Source organism: Mytilus galloprovincialis, chromosome 1 (genome assembly GCF_965363235.1).
Source record: "Mytilus galloprovincialis chromosome 1, xbMytGall1.hap1.1, whole genome shotgun sequence".
NCBI classification, from domain to species: Eukaryota; Metazoa; Mollusca; class Bivalvia; order Mytilida; family Mytilidae; genus Mytilus; species Mytilus galloprovincialis.
Genome location: NC_134838.1, coordinates 127,456,091 through 127,472,810, shown reverse-complemented (window position 1 = coordinate 127,472,810; position 16,720 = coordinate 127,456,091). Strand labels below are relative to the sequence as shown.

Here is a 16,720-nt window from a genome sequence, read left to right as displayed (position 1 = left end):
CTTTGTAAATCTTAAACACTTTACTTTTTATTTATTTTTTATATATACTCTTCCGATCGAGTCAAATCAAAATCGACGTTTCAGTAAAAATATTTATTAGTTAATGCTTGGTTTTGATTTGTCAACGTTGAATGATAAATAGTGCAGTTCCTCGAAAACAAAGTTTTTACCAAGTCAGGAAAATGGTCATTGTTATATTATAGTTCGTTTCGTTTTTAATGTTGTGTTTCTGTTGTGTCGTTGTTCTCCTCTTATATTTGATGCGTTTCCCCTCAGTTTTAGTTTGTAACCCGGCTTTGTTTTTTTCTCAATCGATTTATGAGTTTCGAACAGCAGTATACTCCTGTTGCCTTTATTTATTTCTTACTTCCTGAACCAAAGCCTACCGAGAAAGATTTAACGATTCTTTTGGGCATCCCTCTTGTTGTTTAGATCTGAGGTTTTCTGATGAAAATAAATGCTAAATATGATTTACTTTACTTGCATAATGTTATAAGCATAGCAAAATAACAGATAAATTCACATGCCGGCACATGCACATATGATGATTATAATATTTCTTGCAGTATCAACCATCCCACTTAGTAACGATCACTCGATAAATAAACAATTCACAATATTTTAACAAAACACATCATTGATAACTCCACATAGTAGCTTTTCTTCCAAATCGCTCATACGGTACCTGTACTTTACAAACTTCGGTGACAAAACATTATACGATATTACCTTCATCAGCTTGCTAAAAGATTTTTATCCAATCCGTCGTTGAAAACATTCATGGTAAATACAGTTTAGTATATTAAATAATCCTACTTCGGTCTCCTCTGTTTAGCATTTCACTTCAACATGATCTATTTCCATTTTAATTTGAATTTCACTTGAACGTTCATTGTCATCATCATTTCTGCCTTCATCCTGATCGTCACAGTAGCTATGGTAGGACCCAGAGTCCCGAATTTCTACCAGTGGATTTTTCTCAGGTTTCACAAATTTATTTAAATTAGTTTCGGAGACAATATTTAGACTGCCTTTATCACTGAGTCTAAATGAAGAAATACTGTCTGAGAAACTAAGAGGTGAAAAAGATGACTGTTTATGTTTCTTTGGTAATGATAAATGTAGTTGTTTCCAGAACTGGTCTAAAGCTTTTGAATTATTTTCACCTGGCCATTTAATGTAAGTTACAGATTCTATTATTATTTTTAGATTTTCGTCCATTTCATGCTCAACATGATTTATGTCTTCAAGAAGTACAGGGATGATCTTATGTTTTCTTTTTAACATTTCAGTCTGGGCTACTTGATACTCGAACCGTGTAAAGTCGCTCTGTATGTATTGTTGACTGACCACGATGATTGTACGGCGGCTGTTGTTAATGGCCCATATAATGTTGTTTGCTATTGCTTTAAAAAAAGAAATGAAGGCTTAGTAAAATATCAATGCAGTATTTATTAAGATGATGTTGAATATAAGTCAATTAGATTGCAACATAATTTTAAGTTAGAACTAAGACATTAGAGTTTAAAGTAGTTATTAGCGAACGACTTTCTATATAAATGATCACCTTTAATTAATCATAACTTTTGATCGTTCCATGTCTTGTTGCATATTAAAGTATGATACTACATGACCTTAATCATTGAAATGGTTGATTAAAGTGTAATAAAAAAACAATATACTCACCCTATCCAGGTATTAGTCCACTTACTCTTACAGAATCACCCTATCCAGGTATTAGTCCACTTACTCTTACAGAATCACCCTATCCAGGTATTAGTCCACTTACTCTTACTCACCCTATCCAGGTATTAGTCCACTTACTCTTACAGAATCACCCTATCCAGGTATTAGTCCACTTACTCTTACTCACCCTATCAAGGTATTAGTCCACTTACTCTTACAGAATCACCCTATCCAGGTATTAGTCCACTTACTCTTACTCACCCTATCCAGGTATTAGTCCACTTACTCTTACTCACCCTATCCAGGTATTAGTCCACTTACTCTTACTCACCCTATCCAGGTATTAGTCCACTTACTCTTACAACAATATACTCACCCTATCCAGGTATTAGTCCACTTACTCTTACAACAATATACTCACCTTATCCAGGTATTAGTCAACTCACTCTTACAGAATCACCCTATCCAGGTATTGGTCCACTTACTCTTACAGAATCACCCTATCCAGGTATTAGTCAACTTACTCTTACAGAATCACCCTATCCAGGTATTAGTCCACTTACTCTTACAGAATCACCCTATCCAGGTATTAGTCCACTTACTCTTACAGAATCACCCTATCCAGGTATTAGTCCACTTACTCTTACAGAATCACCCTATCCAGGTATTAGTCCACTTACTCTTACAGAATCACCCTATCCAGGTATTAGTCCACTTACTCTTGCAGAATCACCCTATCCAGGTATTAGTCCACTTACTCTTACAGAATCACCCTATCCAGGTATTAGTCCACTTACTCTTACAGAATCACAAGGTTATAGTTCCTGAAATCTAAAAAGGCCAATACTCAGCATAGTCACAGTAAAACAATGTAAAGGTAATACTTACTATCCCCGGGAATAAAGTCTCTGTAATGTAAACAAAGTTTAAATCCCATCTCTTTTTCCAACTTAGGGTACAGTCGTTTATAGACAAACTCTTCATCTGTTTCTGACGATCTGTATGACACGAAGGCATCAAACTCCTTATCATCTGAAAGAATACACAATATAACATTTACTTCTGACGATCTGTACGTACGACACGTAAGAATCAGACTCCTTATCATCTGAAAGAATACACAGTGTAACATTACTTCTGACGATCTGTACGTACGACACCAAAGCATCAAACTCCTTATCATCTGAAAGAATACACAGTGTAACATTACTTCTGACGATCTGTACGTACGACACCAAAGCATCAAACTCCTTATCATCTGAAAGAATACACAATATAATATTACTTCTGACGATCTGTACGTACGACACCAAAGCATCAAACTCCTCATCATCTGAAAGAATACACAATATAATATTACTTCTGACGATCTGTACGTACGACACGTAATAATCAGACTCCTTATCATCTGAAAGAATACACAGTGTAACATTACTTCTGACGATCTATTTGACACCAAAGCAGCAAACTCCTTATCAAACAAAATAACATTTACGTCTAAGGATCTGTATGTATCAAAGTCCGTATCATCTGAAAGGATATACAATAACATTTATCTGGCTGACATACATTTCCCAACTTATTCGGTATGCAAGAGCTTGCAGCTGATACTCCGACTTTGTAAAACATCACCAGTGAGTAAAAAGTTGATGAGCCATATGTCACAGAACGTCGCGAGCTTTTTCTAAAAAAAAAGTTCATCGGAAGGTAGCAAGACCTCGTTGATAAATATTCCGTATCAACTTCACGAATAGTAAATAGTACACGATGGAATTGAAGTATAGGTTATGAGTACTGATATTGTTTATCATCCAAAATAACGTGTTATATTATTGGTTATATCCATTTGACTTGCTCTGTACATTTCGTCATTGTGTAATTGTGATATGTTAATTTTTTGTATTCTTTTCTTTCATTTTACTAATTGCTTTGTCTTTATGCCTTGTTGTGTTTTTTTGTTACATATTTCCTTGTTTTTATAGTAATTAAGATATAACACAATGTTGACTTTTGCACCCAAGTTTTTTACATTTTTGCCTAGTATGTTTGTTTGCTTCGTCAATATAATGAAATTTTATGCGACTGTCATAGAAGTGAGAGATTTAGGCAGATATAAAACCAAGTTAAATGCAACATTTTCCACATACGAAAATGTCTGTACCAAGTCAGGTATATGACAGTTGTTATCCATTCGTTTGAGGTGTTTGAGCTTTTGATTTTGCCATTTGGTTAATACTAATCAGCACACCTCAGAACGTCATAAATGGTCTGAGAAAAACACGAACATGTACAATGTCAAAATAAAAATACGTTTACTATATCAACAGTAATAGAATAAAGAACCATTAGGTTTTAGAATTTATGTAAAACAATACATATTTAGTTATATTTTGATTTATCAAAAACAAATATGGTGGTAGTACCTAGTTTGACGATTTTATCCTCAATATAGCAGTAACAATAAAATAAACTATTTTCGGTAGAATACACATATAGATTATCAGCAAAATTATGAAGATATAGCGAGTTTGGCTTCGTGTTTTGTATTAATTGTAGTTTAATGTTAGAAACTTACCAATATTTGGTGGAAGGAAATTGACGGAAAATCAAACTAAAATATTGTGTATCGAATAAACGTACGTATATTATAACTATAATGTTCTCTTACTTCATCTAATTTTCGATATTGCATGTAATGCATTAATTCAGCAACTGTAATTTATAATTTTAAGATACATGTTTACATTGAAGATGAAAAATATAAATATTAGGTTTGAAGTTTGAAATTCCGCTTTTCAAAACTCACCCACTATCTACCTTTATGTTAAAATATTTATTGATTTTAATAGAGGTTAAGAGATGACAATCTGTATATGTCATCTTTAAGAATATTGCCTGTAGTATTTAGTAAAATAATATCTATAAAACCGAGAAGATGTGCTGTGATTACAAATGAGAAAAATATCCATTGAGAAATGTCACATATACGTGTTGAACAGTTTTACTGTACACTATAAACATTCTGCATTGTATGCTCTCAGACATTTTATTATTCATATCTATTATCTCTTGGGGATTATATGCTCTCAAAATTTCGTCATTCATATTTATTTTTAACATAAAAGTGTTGGTTACGATTGATTGCACCTGCTTATGGTTCTTCCAGAATCACGTGTAGTGCGCATGGTATTCATATCATAATTTGATTAATAAAGCTGATTGCGTATAAAATACTTTTGAAAGAAATTAAGATATTAAGACATTTAAGATATTTTTTATTCCAATTAAAGGACCCATGAAGAGCAAAGTAATTTATTACAATGATTTTGGTAAAAGTGTTTGATATAAAAAAAAAAAATACTTACCACCGTCTTCAAACGGTTGAAACCTGTGAACAATTTTCATAATCATGAGAACTCTATGCCTCCACATACAATAGAGAATCGCACCAACTATGGCAAAGAGACAAAATACCACAATAACAGATCCAACAATAACCCACCATGTCCAAGAAGTGTCTTCTGGTAATTCTTAAATATAACAGACTTTAAAATGTCATATGATTAAACAGCATCATGTTTTTTTTTATAATAGACGATAATTTTTTCTACTACAAATGTATTAATGAAAAATTCACAAATTATAAATTTTGTATGGTATCGACTGACTAGTATAAGAAATCTTCTGATAGTTGTTCTTTGTTAAGTGATACACTCTGTTTTATACTAGTTTAGAACTAATTTGGATTTACAAGTTAAACCACTATTATACAAGATAAAACACTGGGTTTTTACTACATTTTAATTGATTTTGGCAAAACAAAAACCCCTTGATTCATGAAAGCCTTATTGTGTGGTTGTTAGTAAGTTATTGGCGGTTAATTGTGTGGTTGTTAGTAAGTTATTGGCGGTTAATTGTTGGTTGTTAGTAAGTTATTGGTGGCGGTTAATTGTTGGTTGTTAGTAAGTTATTGGCGGTTAATTGTTGGTTGTTAGTAAGTTATTGCCAGTTAATTGTAGGTTGTTAGTAAGTTATTGGCGGTTAATTGTAGGTTGTTAGTTAGTTATTGGCGGTTAATTGTTGGTTGTTAGTTAGTTATTGGCGGTTAATTGTAGGTTGTTAGTAAGTTATTGGCGGTTAATTGTTGGTTGTTAGTAAGTTATTGGCGGTTAATTGTTGGTTGTTAGTAAGTTATTGGCGGTTAATTGTTGGTTGTTAGTTAGTTATTGGCGGTTAATTGTTGGTTGTTAGTTAGTTATTGGCGGTTAATTGTTGGTTGTTAGTTAGTTATTGGCGGTTAATTGTTGGTTGTTAGTAAGTTATTGGAGGTTAATTGTTGGTTGTTAGTAAGTTATTGGCGGTTAATTGTTGGTTGTTAGTAAGTTATTGGCGGTTAATTGTTGGTTGTTAGTAAGTTATTGGCGGTTAATTGTTGGTTGTTAGTTAGTTATTGGCGGTTAATTGTTGGTTGTTAGTAAGTTATTGGAGGTTAATTGTTGGTTGTTAGTAAGTTATTGGCGGTTAATTGTTGGTTGTTAGTTAGTTATTGGCGGTTAATTGTTGGTTGTTAGTTAGTTATCGGTTAATTGTAGGTTGTTAGTAAGTTATTGTCGGTTAATTGTAGGTTGTTAGTAAGTTATTGTCGGTTAATTGTTGGTTGTTAGTAAGTTATTGGTGGTTAATTGTTGGTTGTTAGTAAGTTATTGGCGGTTAATTGTTGGTTGTTAGTAAGTTATTGGCGGTTAATTGTTGGTTGTTAGTAAGTTATTGGCGGTTAATTGTTGGTTGTAAGTAAGTTATTGGCGGTTAATTGTGTGGTTGTTAGTAAGTTATTGGCGGTTAATTGTGTGGTTGTTAGTTAGTAAGTTATTGGCGGTTAATTGTTGGTTGTTAGTAAGTTATTGGTGGCGGTTAATTGTTGGTTGTTAGTAAGTTATTGGCAGTTAATTGTTGGTTGTTAGTAAGTTATTGGCAGTTAATTGTTTGGTTGTTAGTAAGTTATTGGCGGTTAATTGTGTGGTTGTTAGTTAGTAAGTTATTGTCGGTTAATTGTTGGTTGTTAGTAAGTTATTGGCGGTTAATTGTTGGTTGTTAGTAAGTTATTGGCAGTTAATTGTTGGTTGTTAGTAAGTTATTGGCGGTTAATTGTTGCTCCGTTTTTTTTTTTTTTTTGTTGTTGTGTTTTATCTACTGTTGTTTGTTTTTTTATCGTTTTTATTTTACCATGGCGTTGTCAGTTTATTTTTCGACATATAAGTTTGAATCTCCCTCTTGTATCTGTCGCCTCTCCTTTGTCATAATTCATGAACTATTATATATAAAGTGTCAATAAAAGTGTATCATACTCTAAATGTCGATTAAAATACACATAGTGTAGGTACATCTACGCGATGTTATGTTTGTTTACAAGTTGCTACTCAGCTAAACCTTTAATGCACCTCTAATAAATATATATATTAAAATTGAAAATTATTCAGCAGAGCATTAACACCTTAACAATAAGTGATTACGCTGAAAACTGTGAGACGATTTTAAATGGGCTATGGTTTAATGTAATCGAACTATATAGATCCGGGTACATGTTTGTCCAGTTTTATTATTTACATGGATGACAGGTACTTTTATATCCGGGTACTTGTTTGTCCAGTTTTATTATTTACATGGATGACAGGTACTTTTATATCCGGGTACTTGTTTGTCCAGTTTTATTATTTACATGGATGACTGGTACTTTTATATCCAGGTACTTGTTTGTCCAGTTTTTTTTAACCATTTTCTCATAATAACATGTTTCAGTATGATAGATTTCATTTAAGAGCGTCATTTCCGATTGTATAAACGCCGGTTTTTTTTTCAAAAGAATAGAATTGGGATTGACAATTTTATTATGAAGATATTACATTTAATGTCTTTCATCCCCTATTTTTCATTTTTTTCATTTTTATTTTTCTCGAATCTTTAAGGTAAAATTGATATTTAAAAGGAAAAGGTATTCAGTACATTTCCGATAAGAGCTGTTGACAAGAGGCATTATTATAAAGACATTTAGTAAGATGTACTCTCCAATATATCCATAATTTACTATGTTTGTGATATTCATCAGCGTATAAGACGGGTATGTGTCTATGTAACGAATTGTAACAAATGTTATGAAAATAATATCATTGTAGCCACAATGCAAGCCATAAGTTGGTGGAGGAAACCTAACACTGTACCAACAGAAAAACGAGTAAATAATATCTGAAGGTTGGGCGTTCATGGTTTGTATAAATTTTAAGAAGTTCATACGAATATTTAACTCAAACACAATCATTATGTGCCTGTTCTAAGTCAGGATTCTGTCACCCAATGGATGTGGTTTGGTACTCTCTGTCACATTTGTTTTCCGTTCATTATAGTTGGTATTGTGTTAGTTTGAAGTCAAATTTGCATTCCGTAAAAAGCGTTACCTTCTGTATGTGGTAAACCTAAAAATAAATGTTTGCTTGTTTGTTGTTGTTGTTACTGTTTTGTTTTTCGGTGAGAGGGGTATAAAAAGTTATCAAAAGGTACCAGGATTATAATTTTATACGCCAGAAAAGCGTTTCGTCTACACATATAATGCCGACGTCACACAATGGCGTATAGACCGGCGTGCAACAAACGTACAGAGAAATTGACAAAGCCGGTGTACGTTAGTTGCACGCCAGAGGAACGATAACCAATCGCTAAACGTGCGTTGTATAAGTTTAAAGTACGTCGAAATACAATGGTATACGCTTGGTGAACGTTACAAATCGAGGACATTTGTGCAGCATAAAAATTTTCTTCCAGCTCAAGCGTGTGTCTAGAGGATACCTGTACGCTACATGCACGTAATACATACGCTACAAGCGCGTTGAAAACTATAAAGATACGTTGGAGACACGTTAAGGGCACGTTGTATACGCTTTAAGATCGTTCGACTTTAACTAACACGTATGCGGGTGTGTTTGTAATACCGGCGTCACACATCAACGTATAGCCCGACGTATGTTAAAAAATCATGTACGCTGCCAATACGCTAGTAGTTGTGGATGCATTCAACCTGTCAATCATATCTGTAACGTGTGCACAACGAGCTTTATAAGAGGGACGAAAGATACCAAAGGGACAGTCATACTCATAAATCCTAAGCAAACTTACAACGCCATGGCTAAAAATGAAAAAGACAAACAAACAACTGCACACATGACACAATATAGAAAACTAAAGAATTAACAACACGAACCCCACCAAAAAACTAGGGGTGATCTCAGGTGCTCCGGAAGGGGAAGCGTGGATTGGGCGTATGAGAAACGTACCTAAGCGTTTATCGGGCGTTCAAGAAACGTATGGTTGCGTATGCCTGACGTTTGTCTAACGTAGATGGAATACGCGCTTCGAAGGAAAAAAGTTTCTTGAACGTATTTGAGACGCGTCCCGATCGTATCTTGGACGTTCTATTATTGGTGGTACAAACACACCCGCATATGTTTTAGTTAAAGTCGAACGATCTCGAAGCGTATACAACGTGCCCTTAACTTGTCTCAAACTTACCTGTAGAGCGTCAAACGCGCTTGTAGCGTATGTATAACGTGCGTGTAGCGTAAAGGTATACGCTAGACACACGCTTGAGCTGGATGAAATGTTTTATGCTGCATAAAAATTTCCTCGAGTTGCAGCGTTCACTAAGCGTATACCTTTGTATTTCAACGTACTTCAAACTTATGCAACGCGCGTTTAACGATTGTTTAGCGTTCCTCTGACGTGCAACTAACGTATACCGACTTTGTCAATTTTCTCTGTACGTTTGGTGTACGCCAATGTGTGACGCCGGCATTACAAACACCCCATAATAGAACGTCCAAGATACGACCGGGACGCGTCTCAAATACGTTTAAGAATCTTTTTTCCTTTGTAGCGTGCATTCCATCTACGTTAGACAAACGCCAGGCATACGCCAACATACGTTACTTGGACGCCCGATAAACGCTTATGTACGCTTCTCGTACGCCCAATACACGCTTAAAGCTCGTTGTGCACACAGATATGATTGACAAGTTGAATGCATCCAAAATTACTAGCGTATTGGCAGGGTACATGATTTTTCACCACGCCCGGCATACGTCGGAGCTTTACGCTGATGTGTGACACCGGTTAAAGACTCATCAGTGGCACTCAGATCAAAATAGTTATAAAGCCAAACAAGTACAAAGTTGGAGAGCATTGTGACCCAAAATTCCAAAAAGTTGTGCCAAATACGGCTATGGTAATCTGTTCCTGGGATAAGAAAATCCTTAGTTTTTCGAAAAATTTTGGTATACATTGGATATGGGTACTATATGACTCAAGATTCCACGCAATTCCGCATCTTGTTTTCGTGATACAGCTTTAGTCTTAATAGTTTTACCAAACATAGTAATGAATGCTCGGAAGAAACATAAGCCTTAATAAGCATGACAATCGCAGTGTCCTTAAAATCCTCGTATAGCATGTAGTATTATAAACTAACTTACTGACTGGTCTCATTTTTTCACAATGTTTCCCAGTGTAGTCATGGTGACAATCACAGTACTCATAACCAGTCTCATTCAGACGACAAGCACCATAGGGTGGACTGCAATCTCGACAACAAATCTTTTCACATTGGCCTCCATAACTACCAGGATCACACGTACAATTCATTTCTATTTGTTTTGGTAGGTAAATCGCATTGCACACTCCAAAATCACACCTAAACCCATTAGGCATACATTCCCTTTCATGGACAGGTCTTGTGAGATACAGATGAGAACATACATTTCTAGCTTGGACATCGACAGGTTTGTTAACTGTAGTACTGTCAACAGCAACAATATTGGTTGTGATGTCGTTTATAGTTTTGTTTATAATTTCACACGATAATTGTCCATTATGGTATACACATGCTTTTGGCGGGAAACAAAAACGTGGGCACTGTTTTTCACATCGATTACCAGTCCACTGACTATCACATATACAACTTCCTTGTTTACACACACCATGTTCACATCCAGAATTATTAACACAGTGAACGTTGGATGGTAAAACTGTTGTTCCATTGTCAATGTTAGACGTCCAGTAGGTTCCTGAGGTTACGTTTTGAATAGATGTTACGTCAGTTGTGAAATTATTTGACTTTTCTTTACAATGGTAAACTCCATTTTGAAAAACACAACTTTCTCCATCCACACATTCGCACTCTGAGGTTTCACAAAAAGGTTGTTTCCATCCAGGGTCACATACACAGTAATACCGTGATTTGTCGCAGTAGCCATGCACACAAACAAACCCTGGTGCACATGTTCTTTCGTCTAAAGTTCGCATCTCGCCTACTACCCTGATGAAGTAGTATGACATATAGAGTAAAAACAAGATTACAAATTCATTACAAGTCATGATTATAACAAACGATGAAAATTTTAAATGCCCAAAACTTTCAAACGTCAGTCACATTTTACATTCTCAGCCTACATATATGTATATATAGACCTATATACTTTTACATCATTACACATTATTTGTTTTTATAACAGAGAGTTTTGTCTCCATATTGTACGTTGTTTAACAACCTAAAGGTGAAATGTATTCATGCTTATAAATTTTTTTATCTGAAATGAAGCAGAAATTTGTCAGCTCGATACAGATTTGTTTGTTACAAATTTTACTGGTGATATTATAAAGAATTCTCGTAAACTCAAATAATTTAATGACGAATAAATAACATTAAGAAAAGTTAATCGGGGCTTATTTAGACTTTTTATCATATATTACACGTGGAAATGTTTTATTTATTGTATCCGATCAAAGAGTTAAGTATGCATCTATACTGTGAAGCACGTGTTACCGATGGAAATCAGTCAGACCATTAATGTATATGGTAAAGTCAAACAGCTTTACATGATACGAATTATGACCGATTGTACTTTACGGCAGATCATTGTAAATAAAAATGTTGTTATGAAAGCGTTGAATGTTGCTCTGATGTGCTTTACTTCCAGGTTAATGTTGTCTCACTAATATAAAACAGTCCATATATGATGGTGTTATGTAGAATCCTACCATGTGCGGCCATAACCCAGGTTAACTAATGGTTGTTCATGTATTTCTATTGTACGTATGAACCAACAGCCAGGTGTAGCGTGTATTGAATGACTTTGATACCATTAGCTTGTCGTGACTTTGATACTTATGTGTAATTAAAATGCAATAAATATTGATTACATGCTTTAATAGACTATAAAATAAGCTAACATCAATATTTTGTATTTATATATTTGCTCAATTAGATAGTTAAACTTTTAGTTATGAATAAAAAGGTATTTTCTTGAAACCGCAATCCAAAAAGCTAGACTAGTGAAGCAGAAATATCTGTATGCTGATATCAACTGTAAAACAACTGTTACTTACAGACTTTTAGTGGAACTCAAACAATCGAGGTACTCCTTTTGTTATGAGCACAACGCTCGAAAAGCTGTATATGCAAGCTAGCAAACGAGGCATGGTTGTCAATGATATCATAAATGAGCAAGTTAATATTCATGTGTTTTAATTTTGTTATATCTAGGACCCAAACCGTTAGGTGAGTTTATCCAGTAAAATAAAACATGAATATCAAACACTTAACAGTGTTATTTAATAAAAATAAGAAAGGAAACACAGTGTAAACAAAGTGGAGAAAACAAAACTGAACGAACTACTGGCTAATTTAGTTCTGATCGAATTACAGGCATGTTTAGTAATTATCGAAACACAGACTTATTTAGTTATTGTCGAACTACAGGCTTATTTAGTTATCATCATATTTCCGACTTATTTAGTTATAATTATCTATTAGGCTTATTTAATTATTATCGATCTACAGAGTTATTTAGCTGTTTTCGATCTTCAGGCTTATTTAGTTTTTATCAAAGAACAGGCTTATTACGATTTTATCGAACTACATGCTAATTTGGTTATTATCGAAATACAGGTTAATTTAGTTTTAATTGAACTAAATGTATATTTTGTTATTGTCAAACGACATGCTTATTTAGTTCATGTCGAACTATACATGCTTGTTTGTTTATTCTTGAACTTCCGACGTATTTAGTTATTATCGAATTACAGTCATGTATAATTTTTGCCGCGCTAGATGTTTATTTAGTAATTATCGATGTACAGGCTTTTTAAGATATTATCAAACTTGAGGCTCATTTAGTTTGTATCAATTTACAAGCTTATTTAGTTATTTCCTAAATACCAGATTATTTAGTTATTATCAAAATAGAGGTTTATAATCTAAAAATAAGAAGAATGAGGCAACTATCCACAAGAGATCAAATGACACAGAAATTAACAACTATTGGTCACCCTACGGCCTTCAACAATGAGCAAAACCCATACTACATAGTCAGCTATGAAAGGTCCCGAAATAATAAAAGTAAATAATTTCAAACGAGAAAACTAACGACCTAATTTTTATACAAAATAATAAACGAAAAACAAATATGTTACACAGCGAAAAACGACCACTGTATTGTAGGCTCCTGACTTGGGACATGCATATGCAGAAAGTGGCGGGATTAAACTCGTTTGAAAGCGCCAACCCTTTCCTAGCTTGGGACAGTGGTATACAGTACAACATAAACACAAACTATGTAAAGTATTGAAAAAGGTTATTTATCAGATGAATACAAATTGAAATACATCTAACAAAAATACAGATTGAACGTAGACGGGAACTTACACATCCCCACAACAAAATGACACTTAGTACAGATCGGAAAGAACTCACAGTTACTAACAGCTAGTTCAAAGCCAATAACAAATAATATGAAAATCATGCATCTAAGACTTACTAATTTTATTATTTTATTTAGTTACGATTAACTACGGGATAATTTAGTTATTATTGAATAACAGGCTTGTAAAGTTATTGTCGTACAACAGGCTTATTTAATTTTTTTCTAACTGTTTGCTTATTTAGTTATTGGCTAACAACAGGCTTATTTAGTTATTGACTAACATACTTGTCTTATTTAGTTATTGGTTAACAACATGCTGATTTAGTTATTGGCAAACAGCAGACTTGTTTAGTTTTGGGCTAACAACAAGCTGATTTAGTTATTGGCAAACAGCAGACTTGTTTAGTTTTGGGCTAACAACAGGTTTTTTTTAGTTATTGGCTAACAAGAGGCTTATTTAGTTAATAGCTAACAACAGACTTATTAAGTTCTTGGCTAATAACAGGCTTATTTAGTTATTGGCTAACAACATATAAAAAAAGATGTGGTATGATTGCCAATAAGACAACTCTCCACAAGAGACCAACATGACACAGAAATTAACAAATATAGGTCACCGTACGGCCTTCAACGGCAATGAGCAAAGCCCATACCGCATAGTCGGCTATAAAAGGCCCCGAAATGACAATGTAAAACAATTCAAACGAGAAAACTAACGGCCTTATTTATTTTAGAAAATGAACGAAAAACAAAACGACAACCACTGAATTACATGCTTATTTTGGTTATTGGCTAACAACAGGCCTATTTGGTTATTGGCTTACAACAGGCTTATTTGGTTATTGGCTAACAACAGGCTTATTTAGTTATTGGCTAACAACAAGCTTATTTAGTTATTGGCTAATTAACTGATGCTTTTTTTTAAAGACCACAAAGTTTAAGGCCGTATGGTTGCCTTTCATTGCTTATATATACTTTATTTCAACTCTGGTTGATAGTCTCATTGGAAAACATACCACATCTCCTTCCTTTTATACCGAAAGAAATAATTTTTGTTTAAAAAATATGTATTTTAATTCTAACTGGTTACAGCTAAGAACTATAGAAAAAATCACAACGAGAAAAGGAACGAAATAAATAATAAATAAATAATACATTACATGAATAATAATATAGCCAGTGTACATCAAATACAAATTACGTTATATATAACATGTAACATGATGTTTAGTGAATAAATGATTATGCATTATAAGTTTTTTAATGGTATTAGGTTATAGCGAGTTATTAAAATTCTGGTCCGTCTGTTGCTAGACATTTTATATCATGAAGGTATATGATTGAACTGAAAAAAAACGTCCAGTAAACTGTCGTAAAAACGTGAATGATGTTTGCAGCAATGGGCCGCCCGGCGCAGCAATACATTCTTCATCATTGACCAAAACTCATACCATATAGAAAGCTATAAAAGGCCCCGACATGGCAACAAAAACAATTTCTTGCTAGAAAACTAACGTTTTAATAACTGTTTTCTAATGTGTGTACTTATCATAACTGAAGCAAACTGAAACCCAACCCATGAAAACGGGCAACAGGAACTTACAGTATTCCTTGGTGAGAAAAGATAACGTTCGGACAGAGTTTCAAATTCAACTTCATGATTTGTTATGAAGCCCACACACTTTGTGCATTTATCTTGAACTAGTCACCGATCATCGTCTTTTTTCATATCTTTAAACTGTATGAGAATACATATACCTTCTCTTTTAGATTTGATGTTATTTTTATATTTTATCTAATATACATAACTTTCATGTGTAGCAACATATAGTGTTTTGTATACATAAATCAGTCTACCAGATCGAAGATGGCATTCAACTTAGTTTATTTGTTTACTTTCCTTGAAAATACATTGTAGTACACCTTTCATTAGTATAGAAACTAATAACATAAAAGAATAATAAAACAGGTTTATTTGTACATTATTTTATTATGTCTACAGCAAGTGTGTTATTATTTTAACAAAATTTAGTGTGTTGTCCTAGAGATAAATCAATATATAAACGATATTCTTCCATAATAATGAATAACACAAAAAAATTATGTTTGTCCCAAAAGGGTGGGAAATATTTGCCACTGGACCATAAAGATATTTATAAGTTAAAGTCTTGCTTTATATATTTGCAGTTCACACTAGCAAACTTCTAACAGCAGTTTTAAGTACTAGTAGTGTCTGTTAGCGCTTTTTGACTAAATAAAAAGAAAACAAATTATGTACTGGGAAAAGAAATAAGCAGATGCAAAATAGAGAAGGATATAGGGGTAGTCATTGATGAAGAATTATCCTTTGAAAAGCATATATGTGAGAAAGTAAATAAAGCAAATTCAATTTTTGCGGCATTAAGAAGATCATTCAAAAATCTAAATGCAGAAATCTTTATTCCATTATATAAAACACTTGTAAGAACACATCTAGATTATGCTAGTTCAGTATGGGCACCTTTTAAGAAAAAATATATCGATAAAATTGAAAGTGTACAAAAGAGAGCTACGAAACAAATACCGGGACTTAAAAACCTAAGCTACGAAGAAAGGCTAAAGAAATTAAAATTACCAACACTAGCGTACTGAAGAATAAGAGGGGACATGATTGAAACTTATAAGATCATACACAATAAATATGACCCGGAAACTAGTACTTTCCTAAAACTGATGTCGAGCACAGAGAATAGGCACAGTACTAGAACTAATAGTAGTAAAATCATTCATCAAAGGTTTAATACTAATCTTAGGAAAAATAGTTTTACGGTGAGAATAGCAAAAACCTGGAACAAACTACCAGAAAAAGTAGTTAAGGCACCGTCTGTTAATGCCTTTAAAAACAGACTTGACAATCACTGGAAAAACGAGGAACTATATTAGTCTGATTACCGCGCAGTTATAACCGGAAGCAGCAGTAACAATAATAATTACGACCTAATATATGAGTCTGGTGAAGAGGAGGCGTGAGGATCCTGTACCGGAAAACATCTTTAAGTATCTTTAATAAGTACTCCAGATCCAAAGATTTTACAGTTATACACTTACACACATTATACATAATAAAGTAATACACATTTTCTGTATGATAAAGATAATATCAGAACAGTGCTTCGGGTGCAAACAAAATATACAGTGTTCTTTTCGTTATTATACAAACACAGGATTATTTTTTTTTTAATTAATGACGGATGCGACTACAAAAGATGTTGTAATTGAACAGTATAATATCTCGAAATCTATAATATTAC

General features: G+C 33.6%; 1 protein-coding gene across 1 annotated transcript; it reads right to left on the bottom strand.

Moving 5' to 3' along the window:
* Positions 1–461: 461 nt before the first annotated feature.
* Positions 462–11,195, bottom strand: LOC143058452 (uncharacterized). Its single transcript, XM_076231942.1, has 4 exons — positions 10,203–11,195; positions 5,052–5,216; positions 2,575–2,718; positions 462–1,406 (listed from the first exon to the last, which is right to left on the bottom strand). Exons 1-4 carry the CDS (start codon positions 11,101–11,103, stop codon positions 832–834), a joined length of 1,785 nt encoding a protein of 594 aa, XP_076088057.1. The 5' UTR covers positions 11,104–11,195; the 3' UTR covers positions 462–831.
* Between the last annotated feature and the right edge of the window lie 5,525 nt (positions 11,196–16,720).